We start from the raw sequence: 15453 nt of genomic DNA, 5'->3' as shown, positions 1-15453 counted from the left end.
TTATTTTATTTTTAGTCTTTTTCATTTCTTATTTTTATTTTATTAGTTTTTTATTTTATTGCATTTTCACCTTTGATTTTATTTTTATTTTATTTTGTAGTTTTTATTTTCTGTTTTTTTCTTAGAATAGTCCAAAAAGTGTCCAAAGGGGTCCAATTTTTTTTTCCAGCCACGCCACCATTTCTGGCCAAGTTTCAAGTGTCAACTTTCACATTTCTCTTTCAAAATTCACCATTAACACCATTCAAATCCCCATCAAAATCCATTAAACCAGGGGTCCCTCTATCTTAGTTTCTTTTATTTTTTTACTATTTAGCATTTTTGCATTTCATTTTGTTTCTATTTATTACTCCCTCCGTTTCAAAATACATGTCCAAGTCAACAACTTCACATATGCCAATGCACAATTTTGACCGTTAATATCTTTAATTATCTAAATTAAAAAATTATAAAAATTTAATATTTTGAAAATATTTGTCGAGACAAATCAAACAACATCCTACATGCTAATATTTGTATTTATACATTAGTAAAAAAGTATGGTCAAAGTAAGTCAAGTGAATAGTGCACATTTAAAAAATTGGACATGTATTTTAAAACGGAGGGAGTATTATCATTTAGCATTTTAATTTTTTTGTCATTTATTTATTTGCAATTAGAATATATTTAGGACAATGTAAATATAAATGAGAAATCATGCATATGTCCTTATTTTTATTTATTTATTCTGCTTTAATATATAAAAAAATGCAAAAAAATTAGGTTAGTTTCAATCCAAGGGAAAGGGGTTTCATTTTGATCCAATGTCACAATGAAAATCCCTCGTGCTTTTTTTTATTGTTACGTTAATTCTTAGTTTGTAAATAATAAAAACAAAAAAAACCAAAAACATTCAAATATTCCAAAAAAACAATTTATTATTTTTTTAAAAAAAAACTCTTTTTCCTAAAAAGACTTGATTCTCATCAAGAGTTTCTTCCATTTAATTTTCTTAAATAAAAACTTTAATACACTTTAATATATTTAACCCTTTCTTAAAATTAAAAAAAAAAAAAACAAACAAATTTCCTCTTTGCCACTTTGGCTTTTATCCTTTAAAATCTTTTTCAAAACTAATAAAAAATACAAAAACAAATCAATCAGTCTTTTTACTCCGAACTACGAGGTTTTGATCCCTCACGGGTACGTAGACAAATGACCCTGTCCTTCCAAATAAAAAAAATGTAAAAAATGATTTTTATTTTCCTTTTAACCATCACTCTAATTCTTTTTTTCTTAAGCAAATAAAGTATAGCACACAATAAATAAAAACAAAAGGTTCTTGTAGGATACTACAGATGTTTAGGGTGCTAATACCTTTCCTTTACGTAACTAACCCTCGAACCTTAAATCTTTCAAAAAATATGGGTTATTTCGAACTTTTCCACTTTCCCTTGGAAAAAATTAAAGCTCGGTGGTGAATAAAAATTAGTGAGTCAACGCTAATCTAATAGATTGATCTCCAAAAATCACCACGACAGAAATGACGACTTCACTGGGGAAATCCCCTAAGAGGGTTGAGCCTAACTTGAATTTATTTAATTTTTGTGCTATAGCTTGCTTAAAAAAATTAAAAAAAAATATAATAAGAAATATGTGCCTAAGTGTTTTTTTCTTTTTACGCGAGCTGTGAGATAAGTCATACACCCGGACTTGAGGGAACAATAAGATAGGATGTTGGTATAATCAAAGTACCATACCCAGAGTAAGTTTCGGTTTTTGGTACATGTGATATAACCCCGCTCAATGGAGGTCTCTTGAGAGTAATATTATGTCGACATGAGTAGTCGTGTTTGACATTGTTATTTTCAAGTGACCTATGAAGTTGAGGACCTTTAGATTTACCTTTAACCCATCTTAGCCTTTTAGGGCGTAGTGCGGTGGCTAATCAAGAGTAGTCTTGAGTTTGTTGACACGCGATACTACACTCAAACCAGACTTTCCTACGAATGTTGTTGGACCGGGAGTAGTCCCGTAATTCGATAATATTCGAAAGTGGGCAATGACTTTGGGAACTTGGTAGACCCAAAATTCAGGTACATGAAACCATAGTCCTTACCATGTGGCGCACTTACCCTTGACTCCAACATTTTGGACCTAAAACCTCACCATGTTTTCACCGTTTTTGTTGCATAATCATGCATACACTCATAAAAAAATATTCATTAAATATCGAAGGACTTAGATAAGTTTTTGTAAACATCAGAGGTATGGACCTTGTAAAAAGGAACACCAAGAAGTACAACTTCAAAAATCTTAACTAGAATTAGCTTTGTTAGGGACTTTTTCCTTGGCTTTGCTTTTGCTCTTAAAAAGGGAACTGTTTGTAATATTTTAAATTATTAAATGCAACAATGTTTCGTATGATGTTTACAATTACTTTGATAAAGCCCTTCGATAAAATAAAAAATTGTCCATTTTTGCATAAGCATCATGCATCATTTTGCATTCATAGTTTCAAGTCCGTGTCTCACAAGTTGTTTTTTCTACAAAAAGGTCAATCCATCTCAAAGTGTCCCGACGTCCTCGTCCGAAACCAACTCGCATTTACAACACTCGGGCAAACTCTAAAACGGAAATGGATAAGATCGAGCAAGAGGTCCACGAGCTTCGTGAAGAGGTGATAACCCTTCGGGCCGAGATAGGGAAATTGAGTACCTTGGTAGTTTTGCTGGCGGTTTCGCAAGATCAGCCACAGTTCCAGCAGAGGCCCTAACACCAACATCAATAAACAACCTTAAAAACATGCTCTCCAACGGTCTAATCCACAGAATCGCAGTCGAAGATCACCATTTGACCTGATTCCTATGAGGTATGCAGAGTTGCTCCAAACTTTTCTTGAAAAGAATTTGGTCCAGACCACGGCACCTCCTCCGGTGCCGGAAGGATTGCCAGCATGGTATAGGGCTGACTAGTCTTGTGCTTTCCATCAAGTGACACCATGTTACGATGTTGAGCACTACTTTGCTTTGAAGAATGCAGTCCATAAGTTAACCCAAGCTAACATCTTGTCCTTCGAAGGTTTGAATCCAAATGTACAAGCCAACCCGCTACTGAATCACGGTACCTAATGTTGTGACACATAAAGTGGTTAGCCGCAATTGGGTCGTTGTTGACGTTCCTTCCGCTGCTCTTTTGTTCAAATAATGTGTGTTTGTGGTTTTTTATTTTTTAAAAAAAAAAATCATTTCGTCCCGCCCGAAACAAAAGTTTGATGGGTATTTGTATTGGCTGCATTGTTGCTAAAACAAATATCCATGTTTGTGTTGTTGGAACCAATATTCCAACATGTTTCAGGCATATATTTAAGATATTGGATACAATGTTCCAACATTCTGGCACGGTTCAGTGTGCCTTGTATCATGCCTGTTATGTACGCGCGCCTAATATTATTTAAGGAAACCGTATTTCCTTATCTTATTGACCAAGCAACACGCATATCTTTACAGGTTCAGTTGTGGAACATTCCTAAAGTTGTGTTTATATTTTAGGAAATATTTGAAGCTGTTTTGGACGTTCCTAAAGATGTTCCTACATTTTAGGACTTTCCATATTTGTCTCTGATTCCTGTTTTGCAGATCAGCTGAACGATCTGTTTCGTTCTGAAGCCCAATGTAATATCCCGCCTGTCAGTATCGGAATATTACCAGTCGATTGTTCCAGAGGATTAAATTCAAGGAAAGTAAGTATGGAGAATATTTTTATGTAATGTCAGCTTAATGCGGGTTAAGCATCAGTGTCGGTTTCAATATGCCTGAAGCAAGGGCATTTGGTAATTTCACTTGGGAAGGATATTTATTTGATGTGGGCACCAAAATATCTCATTTCTCATCTACTTTCTCTCTCTAGGTTTTCCACCAAAGAATTTCTCCTTCTTCTTTCTTCTCCATCGGCCCTCTCTTTCTCTCCCCACCTCACCAACTTATCTAATCTTCTTCCTCAAAGATTCAAGGCTAGGGTTTGTTGTTGGTAAAGAAGAAGCTTGAGTTGATTTCACTATTGTTCCTCCTCAAGAGAAGAATCATGAGATTAGGGTTTTGTTGAAGAAAGCTTGGGGTTGTAATAAAGATGGTCAAGCAAGGATCATGATGTCTTATATTGCAAGAAAACATCAAGATAGAAATGGTTTGAGCAAAGGAAGCAAGTGGATCAAAGCTAGGGTTTTGGTTGCTTAAGCATGGAACTTGGATCTGCTATGAGAATCATTGTTTAGGTGAGTTCCTTAGATAGTTTTCCACCCTTTGGGATTATGTGTTTATCTTGTAAGGATAATATGTATTTTAGGGTTTTAAAGTATAAGACTAGTTACCCTTTTCTTGCCATGCTTATAATACTTGTGAATACTTGTCTTGAGGCTGTTTTACAGGTTTTCTATGACCACTAGAGTCATAATATGCATAGAGACACTTGGTTTTGAGGCTTTTGGGTCAAAAACACCATTTTTACAAGTGCTGGACTGTCCTAACTCGCCACGGCGAGCTAGACAGCAGAACTGGGGGTCCTGCTCGCCCCCAACTCGCCACAGCGAGTGGTTGCTTGCCTCCTCAGTAAAGTTGCTCGCCATGGTGAGCAGACTGTGTGGTCACACATGGTTTGCTCGCTTTAGGCAGCTTTGGCATCTTTTCGAACGAATTTCTTTGATCAATATTTTTATAGAAGTAAACCCCTCAAACCAAGGTCCTATTTGATAATCTTGTGCAAAGTTTTCTTAAGAAAGAAGCAAGTATTTGATAAGTTAACAAAGCATGGCAAACGAGAGAATTATATGTTATGAATCGGGTAGCAAGTTAATCATTAAGAAGGGGAAAGAATATAGAGCCTCGGCATAGCTTGTCGAGAACTAGAATAGTTAGTAAAGAATAGAATGCTATGCATTAGAGATATGCTTGATAAGATGCGAGGTGATATAGAGTATTATCTTCGCATAGAAGCAAAGTGACCATACGAGTATGGCAAGACGTGAATTGATTAGATATCTATTCACAAAGTAAGTTAAGCAAGCATATAAGTTTACCTCTAGTGGGATCGTTTAAGGATCCATGGTAAAAGAGATAGTATAAATAGGTTTAACCTTCATACATGCATAAGACTAAGATTTTAATAAGAGTGTCATGTCTCTTGTAATCCTTCCAAGGTTGGATTCAAGGGGTTCCCCAATGGGAATGGTTAAGCCGCAAGGGAGCTGCATGTCACTAAATCAAGGTGTCGTGTCTTTTGTATTCCTTCCAAGGTTGGATATAAAAGGTTCTCCAAAGGGAACGGGGTAAGCCGTAAGGGACCCGCACGTCACTAAGGGAGTCCGGTGTGCCCTAGCTAGGCATTCCACCGGTAGTAAGGGATTAACTTCTGGGGTTACTCCACCCGGGATTAATCCGTAAAATGAACTCAGATAATGTTGTTTGTTACACGCTAACATAATCAATGAATCTGACTATGCATATTGTTCATACATTTATATGTTATGTCATAGAGCCTTGACGTAGATCGTCAAGAATAGTAAGATAGCAAGAATCACATTTTATGATACCCAACAAGAATATTTGACCCATGTTGCTTCAGTATAAAAGGAAGACTACAAGACCTAATGAACTATTCAAGCCGTCATTCTAAAAAGTTTAGCTTTTAGGGTTTTGAGTCTACATGTGTTCTATTCTTGTATCATGTTGATGCAAGTTTTGTACCTTCTATTGTGAGCCTTTCTTGTATCGTTTGTGATACATGTTTAGGACTGTGTATTGAGTTGTAAACTCTTGTGTTCTACGCCAAAGCTTGAGCAGCTCCCGACAGCTTATAGAGGAACCGAATCACATCGGAATGAGAGGGATCATGAGGCCGTGTAGGTATGGGACTACGTGGTTGAAGGAAAGCTTATAAGAATTGTTTGGTACTGCCTATATCAACAAGATGCATCTTCTTTTCGGTAGCTCATTCCATAAGAACTCCACAGTTAAGCGTGCTTGACTTGGAGCAATTTTGGGATGGGTGACCTACCGGGAAGTTTCCCGGTAAGCGTGCGAGTGAGGACAAAACACGCTGAGAAGACTCGTCTTGGTTTGTGGGGTCAGTCGGCAATCCTAAAAGCAGTCTGGGATGCTACAATAACCAAAATATTTAACTTTTTTCTGAAAAAATATCCCACATTCATGCATTGATAAAAAAAAAATTTAAATTCATGCATTCTTCGATTAAATAAAATTAAAGGTAAAAAATAAAATAAAAAATTAATAAGATTTATTTTTTTTAACAGAAGAATGCATGAATTTTAATATTGTTGCGAAACATAGACCCTAAATATCGCATGTGTAATGGGACATAAATTAGTATGTTGTGGTTTATTTATGAATATGTTGAATGCGGAAATCCTATCAGAAAACAACGCTGAAAAAAGAGCATTTTTGCCCATAATTAAATTAAAAACAAATGTGAGTTTAGGACTTCCTTTTATGCTTAGTTGAAAACAATTTTTGGTTAGACTAAGTTTTTCTATTAGCATAAATAAGTCACAAGGGCAGATCATTCTCAATGTTTTTTTTTGACAAAAATAAAACGATATTTATTCATTCAAATCGATAGATTACATCAGATACAAACATCGCTAAAAACGTAAAGGGTGAATCTGCGAACAAACTTACAGCACCCAAGTTAATAGCATAAAACGGCAAAATGCCTACAAATAATATGATAAAATTTAAGTCACCGAAATTCACATGCTTCTGGATCTTCAACGTTGACGCCCAAATCATTGGTTGGATTTGTAATTGACTGATGCCGATCTTTCAATAGTAATAAACGAACACCGCGATAAGACGCGAAATCAAACGTCGCACAAGACGACGAACAAAACAACGCCGCACTTAGACGACAAAATTACAAAAAAAAACACAAAAGAAAAAACTTGATATATGTGAAAACCACTTATTTAGAGTGAAAGAAAAGGGAAAAAAGATGTCGAGGGGTGATTCTAGGTCAAAAAATGACCTAAAACCACCCCTCCTCGATGAACGAAAGAGAAAGAAAGTTTAGAGAGAAGTTGGAGTTTCTCTCACTAGAAAACTAGGGCCTTGTGCATAATAGAATTGAAAATCATTCTCAGTGTTGAAATCTATTTTTCACAACATGTGTTTCAGTCATGGTTAATTATATGTAGTTTTATCAGGAGAAGTTTCTCAAAATTAAAAAAAAAAAGTTCTCATTAAAGTAAGAAAAACACAAGGAGAAGATGGAGAGTTTGAAAAGAAAAATGTTTTTTAAAGATATTCTTTTATCACAATATAAAATTATTATTAGAATAAACAATAAATGATCGTTATTTTATTTTTATATTATATACAAGCAAACCAAAATATGTCAAGTTGATAAATAATTTCGTTAATGATTTGACAATAATTTGTAGATAAATCGATGTACGAATAATTTTCATTAATATTTAAAAATTTAAATCAAAATTATACAAACAAATATAAGAAAATATACACACACATTAGTGCTGTAAAAAGAGCAAACAGACGACACGATAGTGCCCGTCTTTCCGCTATTTTATACTAGCAAAAAGACGGGCACTCACTTGCCAGTCTTTCCGCTCTTTTTATTGCGTTAACGTTTGAAAATTATTAACCGTGTTTTTTGTATGAAATTTTTATTTGGGTTAAAACTAATAATATAAATGTGGTTGCTTTCAAGTTATAACAAAACAAAATAATCATGATTATTTATTTCAATGACACCAATAATGTAACAAAAAATATATAATCTAATTTTTTTTAATGAAACCAACTACGATCTTTATTATAGAAAAAGTTTAAGGGTATAATTGGGATAATGAAAATGTAAGTATTAATATACCCATCTAGTTTCTTACACTTTTTAAATGATAAAGGAAATATATATATATATATATATATATATATATATATATATATATATATATATATATATATATATATATATATATAGGGGTTTGATAGAACACACCCACTAGTTTTTATGTGGGAGTGTATTAGCAAGTAAATAACTAAAAAGTGGTTAAATACACCCTAAGGTGTATGTTGCTATAACACACCTTCTAACAAAAACAAGTAGGTGTGTTCTAGCAAATCCTATAGGCATTTGCTAGAACACACCCACTAGTTTTTATGTGGGAGTGTTTTAGCAAGTAAATAACTAAAAAGTGGTTAATTACACCCTAAGGTGTAGCTTTGCTAAAACACTCCCACATAAAAATTAGTGGGTGTGTTCTAGCAAACCCCATATATATATATATATATATATATATATATATATATATATATATATATATATATATATATATTCATATCGTGTTTGTTACATTTTTTTTAATATTTAAGATTATTGTTATCTATTTGTTACATGTGTTACTTTTATTAGAAAGAAAAAACCAGCCCAAAAAAGGTGAAAGGAGTTGTTTTCTTTATATATAGTATATATAATATAATGTTACATGCCTTATCCTATCATATCCCCCATATCTTCAGTGATGTACTTGATTACTTGTACTCTTTATTATTAAATGAAATGACCTAATTTTGTCTTTGCTAAAAAAAAAAACTTCGATATATGGTTTCAAGAAAATATATAGTTTTTCCCTAAAAAAAAGAAAATATATGGTTTTAAACCACATATTTATAAATGTGTTTTGTCAGAAAAAAAGAGTTATTATTCTTTAAAAAAGTATTAAATGATAACAATTATTATTTTTAACTTTTTTAAACCATTGATTTCGTGAAACCACCTTCAATTCCGAATGGATCTCGTATCGTAAGAGTTGTCTCTTAATCGATGTTGCCTCCTTGATCTTTGTTGTTTGTTGCTAATTCACGGTGGTTCTTGTTGTCATCAGTGAAGGTGTTGGAGATGCCGCCATAGATTCAACCAATGCTAATCTTCGGTTTCCATGATTTGATTTTCAATAATGGTTGTCTTAAACGACCGTGTGGCTGCTTTCTGATGGCCACGTCGTGGGGGTTTTGAGGTTCGTCTCCATGGCACAAGTGCAACCTTAACATATGTCTCAGATTGTAGTGATATGTTAGTCATTTGTTTTGTTTGACACTAGACTGTTTGGGGCTCGACGCTCGACAAAGTGGTTAATGCTTGCTGATGATGTTGTAGGGAGTTGATGGTAAATGATCAGTTACTGTGTTGATAGTCTCTTTATTCGTCAAATTATAGACTAGGTTGGTACTTACAAACAACCACTCTTGTAGTTTTTAATCCATTTAAAATAGGGACATTTTATGCATAATCCTTACTTAATTTAAATTTTTTTAGTCCTTATAAAAATAAATTGCACACAACTTTAGTCTTTGTTAAAATCTAATTTGTCTAATTATTCTTAAACTATATAAATTTTTAAAAAATATTTTTGCAAACATGTTTAAAACACTATCAAAAATTTATTTACTAATATTTAATTTTTTTAATATGATGATTTAAATATTATTTTTAAGATAAAAGTAACAAAGGATGAACCTATAAATCAAATTTTGAACTTATCTTTTGTAGAGAAGCTTTTTATAATGTTCTAAAGATGTCTACAAAAATTGGTTCCAAGTTTAACAATTTAAGGACTAAAAATCGATTAAACTTAAGTAAAGAATAAACAAGAAAGATTTCCATTTATAGGATAAAAACATATTTGATCGAACCTAAAATCCAAGAAATTGTCAAGCTATCGTCAATAAAAACATATTTCACACAGTTTTCAATCTTAGTCGTTCATCTTAGATCCAACGGTTGAGATTGAAAATTGTGTGTTTTTAGTTAAAACAATCTTGACGGTCAAATTTTGTGATTGACGGCTTAAAACCAAAAAAATAATACCCACAGTTTGCGGGTTGATTTGGAACTCCCGGGCTGGATCCAACCCGACCCAATGAAACATCAGGTTTAAGCGACAGTTCTGATTTATTGCGGTGTTTTAGGGTTTAAGGGCACACACGCTTCTTTTTCTTTTCTCATTTTTTCAGAAAAAACAGTAACGTTGTTAAAAACCTTAAACCCTTCAAAATCATAGGATCAAACAAACAAAAAACAGGGGAAAACCCAAAAACCTCTGTAACTGTTTTTTTTTGTTGAAAATGGATAAGAACATTTTTGGAGAAGTAGATAATCTTCCTGAAGAAGATAAGAAAAGAATGTCTACTATGGTTGAACAGCTTCAAACTCGTGATAGGTATGTTTCAATCTTGTTATTTTGTTTGTTTGCAATAAAAATCATATATAGATTGGGGATCTGATTAATGGATGAGGTTTTGTTGTTTCTGTTAGCTGCAATGTGTGAAGAATCATTTAGAATGTGTTGATTCTAGTTGGCAAATATGCCCTATTTGTTTGGGTAAACATATTAAGCATTATGGGCTCGTTTGGATTGACTTATTTCGGAGCTTATGAAAATAGCTTATGCAAATAAATAAGCTTTTGTAAGTTTTCACTAAAGAAAATTGTATCTTCATAAGCTGTTTTTGCATAAACTACCTTGACAAGCTTATGAATAATACATAAAAAGCTTATTCATAAGCTCAAAAATAAGCCATTCCAAACGGGCCCTTTAAGGACTTCTCATATAGAAGTGCTTATTTAAGCCATTTCTCTAGTAATAAATAAAGTAAAGTTAAACTTTTTCATATAAGTTATAAACTGTTTTTATTAGCTATTCTGGACAGTTTATGGGATTAAGCCGGAAACAACTTATGACATGTCATAAGTTGTTTATAGAAACTATCTCAAACAATCTAACAACTCATAAAGCAATGACACGGCATAGACACATCGACGTTGGTAAAAAAAAATGAAAAAATTGATTAATTTAACGTAATTATATGTGTTGGTGTCATGCCAGTGTTAGACACCAACACATGTTGTTGGACATGGGACACGCCGCCTTCCATGAAAAGTGTCAGTGCTATAGAGCTCGCAGTCACAAGTGCTTAAGTTAGTAGATATGCTTGAATGGTTCAAACTAAACTGTTTTAATTCAATGTATTTAATTGTGGCCACGATGCAACTTTGATATTATAGACAATGTTGTCAAATATCCACCATGGCCGAACCATGGTGTCAGCCATGGTGGATTGTGGTGGCAGAATTTTGACAACCACCGTGGCCAATTTGTGAAGGATAGCGGCGCCATGGTGTATTTCTGCCTTTCCATCATGGTACTCAATTGATAACACTGATTACAGAGAGTCATGGTCAAATATTTATGATGGAACCCGAATCACGGTCATAGAGACATGAAAAAACATGACGTTGCGGCTAAAATTGGGGTAATAGATCATTTTTTAGACCCTGTTTAGATCATGAATACACTTAAAGCATTCATTTTGATGAGGACAAGAAAACATATGAACCTCTAGACTATAAGAATGTGTAGTCCTCTCTATTGTGTTAATAGTAAATGGCCATTCAAAAAAAAAGTAAATGGCCAAGCTTATTAGTGCGTCTTGCACGGGCTTGTTGGTTAATAATATTTGGCCGATTCAAAAAAAAAAAGTAAATGGCCATTCGAGTATGGGTTAATTCATGCTATGTTTCCCTGTATTGTGTTTTTAGTTATTCCATATCAAATGGACCGTTGTCATATAGCGGACTATATGTTGTGCAGCTATTGTGAATTTGTGAGTTTGAAGTCCCACATTGCTTAGAAAAGTGGAGGTTGAACACTTTTTAAGTGAGAGACCAATAAACCCAATGTCTTAAGGTTTTGAGTTGAACAGTGGTGTCCAACTCACTTGTATGGCTGCTCTTGGCCCAATGTGGGTGATCATCTAGGCTTCCCTCGCGACCCAACACTATAACATAACAGAATTTGAACAAATCACTATTGTTTCATGATTCACTATTAGTGCTGCAGAGTATGTCAAACAGTCGTCATTTTGACGTTATAGCGTTGTGACTTAGATGAATGTGAACAATGCTATTTTCTGCGATCCAATGCTGGAAATGGATTTATTTTTGAATTAATTTCAGAACTGATACTATTTTATGGCTTCCCTCACTTGTATGGCTGCTCTTGGCCCAATGTGGGTGATCATCTAGGCTTCCCTCGCGACCCAACACTATAACATAACAGAATTTGAACAAATCACTATTGTTTCATGATTCACTATTAGTGCTGCAGAGTATGTCAAACAGTCGTCATTTTGACGTTATAGCGTTGTGACTTAGATGAATGTGAACAATGCTATTTTCTGCGATCCAATGCTGGAAATGGATTTATTTTTGAATTAATTTCAGAACTGATACTATTTTATGGCTTCCCTCACTTGTATGGCTGCTCTTGGCCCAATGTGGGTGATCATCTAGGCTTCCCTCGCGACCCAACACTATAACATAACAGAATTTGAACAAATCACTATTGTTTCATGATTCACTATTAGTGCTGCAGAGTATGTCAAACAGTCGTCATTTTGACGTTATAGCGTTGTGACTTAGATGAATGTGAACAATGCTATTTTCTGCGATCCAATGCTGGAAATGGATTTATTTTTGAATTAATTTCAGAACTGATACTATTTTATGGCTTCCCTCACTTGTATGGCTGCTCTTGGCCCAATGTGGGTGATCATCTAGGCTTCCCTCGCGACCCAACACTATAACATAACAGAATTTGAACAAATCACTATTGTTTCATGATTCACTATTAGTGCTGCAGAGTATGTCAAACAGTCGTCATTTTGACGTTATAGCGTTGTGACTTAGATGAATGTGAACAATGCTATTTTCTGCGATCCAATGCTGGAAATGGATTTATTTTTGAATTAATTTCAGAACTGATACTATTTTATGGCTTCCCTCACTTGTATGGCTGCTCTTGGCCCAATGTGGGTGATCATCTAGGCTTCCCTCGCGACCCAACACTATAACATAACAGAATTTGAACAAATCACTATTGTTTCATGATTCACTATTAGTGCTGCAGAGTATGTCAAACAGTCGTCATTTTGACGTTATAGCGTTGTGACTTAGATGAATGTGAACAATGCTATTTTCTGCGATCCAATGCTGGAAATGGATTTATTTTTGAATTAATTTCAGAACTGATACTATTTTATGGCTTCCCTCACTTGTATGGCTGCTCTTGGCCCAATGTGGGTGATCATCTAGGCTTCCCTCGCGACCCAACACTATAACATAACAGAATTTGAACAAATCACTATTGTTTCATGATTCACTATTAGTGCTGCAGAGTATGTCAAACAGTCGTCATTTTGACGTTATAGCGTTGTGACTTAGATGAATGTGAACAATGCTATTTTCTGCGATCCAATGCTGGAAATGGATTTATTTTTGAATTAATTTCAGAACTGATACTATTTTATGGCTTCCCTCACTTGTATGGCTGCTCTTGGCCCAATGTGGGTGATCATCTAGGCTTCCCTCGCGACCCAAAACTATAACATAACAGAATTTGAACAAATCACTATTGTTTCATGATTCACTATTAGTGCTGCAGAGTATGTCAAACAGTCGTCATTTTGACGTTATAGCGTTGTGACTTAGATGAATGTGAACAATGCTATTTTCTGCGATCCAATGCTGGAAATGGATTTATTTTTGAATTAATTTCAGAACTGATACTATTTTATCTTATGAGTATTGAATCTAGTGCTAAATTTTAACTTTAACTGTACATTTGGCTGAAAATCAGCATTAACATGTTAACTGGTGATTTTGGCTAGCCATAGTAATTGAGTTGACTGATTGGATACTGTTACTCTAGAATTGATCTTGTTTGCGTAATACATTATCACATGCAATGTTGTTAAATAGCGGCTATATCAGTGCTACCATGTTATAGTATTGCGGAGTTTGAACAAATCACTATTGTTCCGGAATACACTATTTAGTACAGAATGTTTGGAAATAGCGGCTATAGTTGTCCTATAGCACTATTGCATAGTGTTGTAGCGGAATTCGAACAAGCATCTATGTCTTGCGATCAGCTATTGACAATACTGATCACCTGTCATTTACTATAGCACTATTGCATAGCATAATTTGAACAAATCACTATTTTTTTCGATTAGCTATTGACAATATTGATCACATGGCATTTACTATGGTTTAGCCGAAATTGTACACATATAAAAGTAGTACATTTGTTTTAAGTGTAGAGTTTAGAGATGCAATGCAAAGATATGAGTGCAAAAGTTTTCTTTTGGTTACTTCACTCTTTCTTTGGTTACAATGCAGAAGTTTTATTTGATCTAGTAGCATAAGATATATTTTGTTGATTTATTCTTTGTTCCAACAAAATTGCAGTCTTAGGTTGTATAATTCATTAGTAGAGAGATGTTTTAACAATTGCGTCAATTCATTCTATCGGAGTTCGTTGAACAAGCCAGAGGAAACATGTGTCCTCAGATGTGCTGGAAAATACTTGAGGTTTTCATCGCAAGTGGGCGTTAAATTTTCAGATATCAACCAAGGAGCATCTACAACAGACAAACAATAATGGTTTGTGTAACTGAAATATTGATTTTGTTAGATTTGTATTCTTTCTTACTGTCAATAACTGGGAATTAATTGTTTTTGACTAGTGAAATTCCTTTATAGATATAATAAAATGAACTGGAATTTCTAAAGGTAAGGTTTTGACGTCAAGTTTTTATGCGCTTGCTCTTATTTATGTTTCATGGTATTGATTTCTGAAGAATTTCCCATTAGCTTTTTTCATTTGTTTTTTGTATTCATTTCATACAAATTATGTACTATCAAGGTTCACGGCTTAAATATTTCCTAGAGGGTTCTTCAACTGGGTAAAATATTGTCACTTCAATATAGGAAGGTGGTATTTTGGAAGGTGGCATTTTGTTGAGGGTCCAAATAACAGATTCATAGAAAGTGTAATGTTGCTGAACAAGGTCTTGTACTGGTGCTTCTCTAAATTCTTATTGATGTTCATCTGTTTGAATCATTTCTATCTGGTAGATATATCAGAATTGCCCTGATTTTATCTTCTTTTGTTTTGCTATATACACATTTAACAAAAAGTGAACTTGAGGGATTAGAAAAACCACTTATGTGACATTGTTAAATTCCAATGCCCATGAAGGGGATATAAGGTTAGCTCGATGGTTGAAGTTGATGTATCAAAAGAGTGGAATGATAAGGAGGTCGAGGGTTTGATCCTCATCTCCAGCACAATACTAACATTTCAATTTGAGTATGTGAAAAATAAATATCAAGTTTTCGGTTTATGAGATAGAGAAATTGAATTATTAGAATATAAAATTGAATTGATACATCACATATGTGGAACCTAGTTTTTGGCAAAAAAAAAAAAAATAGAAGCCTTCTTTTTTTTATGCATAAATGAATAGATGTCTTCAAAATTGATAGAGTGTTTTTGTGATGTCAAAATATGTTAGATTATTAATTGTATGTTAGATT

At 33.9% G+C, this 15453-nt stretch overlaps 1 protein-coding gene across 3 annotated transcripts; it reads left to right on the top strand.

The window, feature by feature from the left end:
• Positions 1-9999: 9999 nt before the first annotated feature.
• LOC146926877 (mitochondrial import inner membrane translocase subunit Tim9-like) lies at positions 10000-14977 on the top strand. Of its 3 annotated transcripts, none has more exons than XM_085700301.1 (3): positions 10000-10231; positions 14323-14517; positions 14845-14977. In XM_085700301.1, the coding sequence occupies exons 1-2, from the start codon at positions 10137-10139 to the stop codon at positions 14513-14515; spliced, it is 288 nt and encodes a 95-aa protein (XP_085556427.1). In that variant the 5' UTR covers positions 10000-10136; the 3' UTR covers positions 14516-14517; positions 14845-14977. The 3 variants fall into 3 exon arrangements, with proteins under 3 accessions (XP_085556427.1, XP_085556426.1, XP_085556425.1); XM_085700300.1 differs by having other exon boundaries at positions 14780-14977; XM_085700299.1 differs by lacking the exon at positions 14845-14977 and having other exon boundaries at positions 14323-14645.
• The last annotated feature ends 476 nt before the right edge of the window (positions 14978-15453 follow it).

The sequence above is a fragment of the Medicago sativa genome, chromosome 4 (genome assembly GCF_051527215.1).
Source record: "Medicago sativa cultivar Bolivia chromosome 4, Bolivia_mono, whole genome shotgun sequence".
In the NCBI taxonomy this organism is placed as follows: Eukaryota; Viridiplantae; Streptophyta; class Magnoliopsida; order Fabales; family Fabaceae; genus Medicago; species Medicago sativa.
The sequence above is the reverse complement of the archived record's forward strand: the minus strand, read 5'-3'. Positions and strand labels throughout refer to the sequence as shown.

Coding starts and splice junctions, on each gene's coding strand:
- LOC146926877 (XM_085700301.1), top strand. CDS start 10,137: ATGGATAAGAACATTTTTGGAGAAGTAGATAATCTTCCTGAAGAAGAT. Junction 10,232..14,322: donor CAGCTTCAAACTCGTGATAG/GTATGTTTCAAT, acceptor ACAAAATTGCAG/TCTTAGGTTGTATAATTCAT.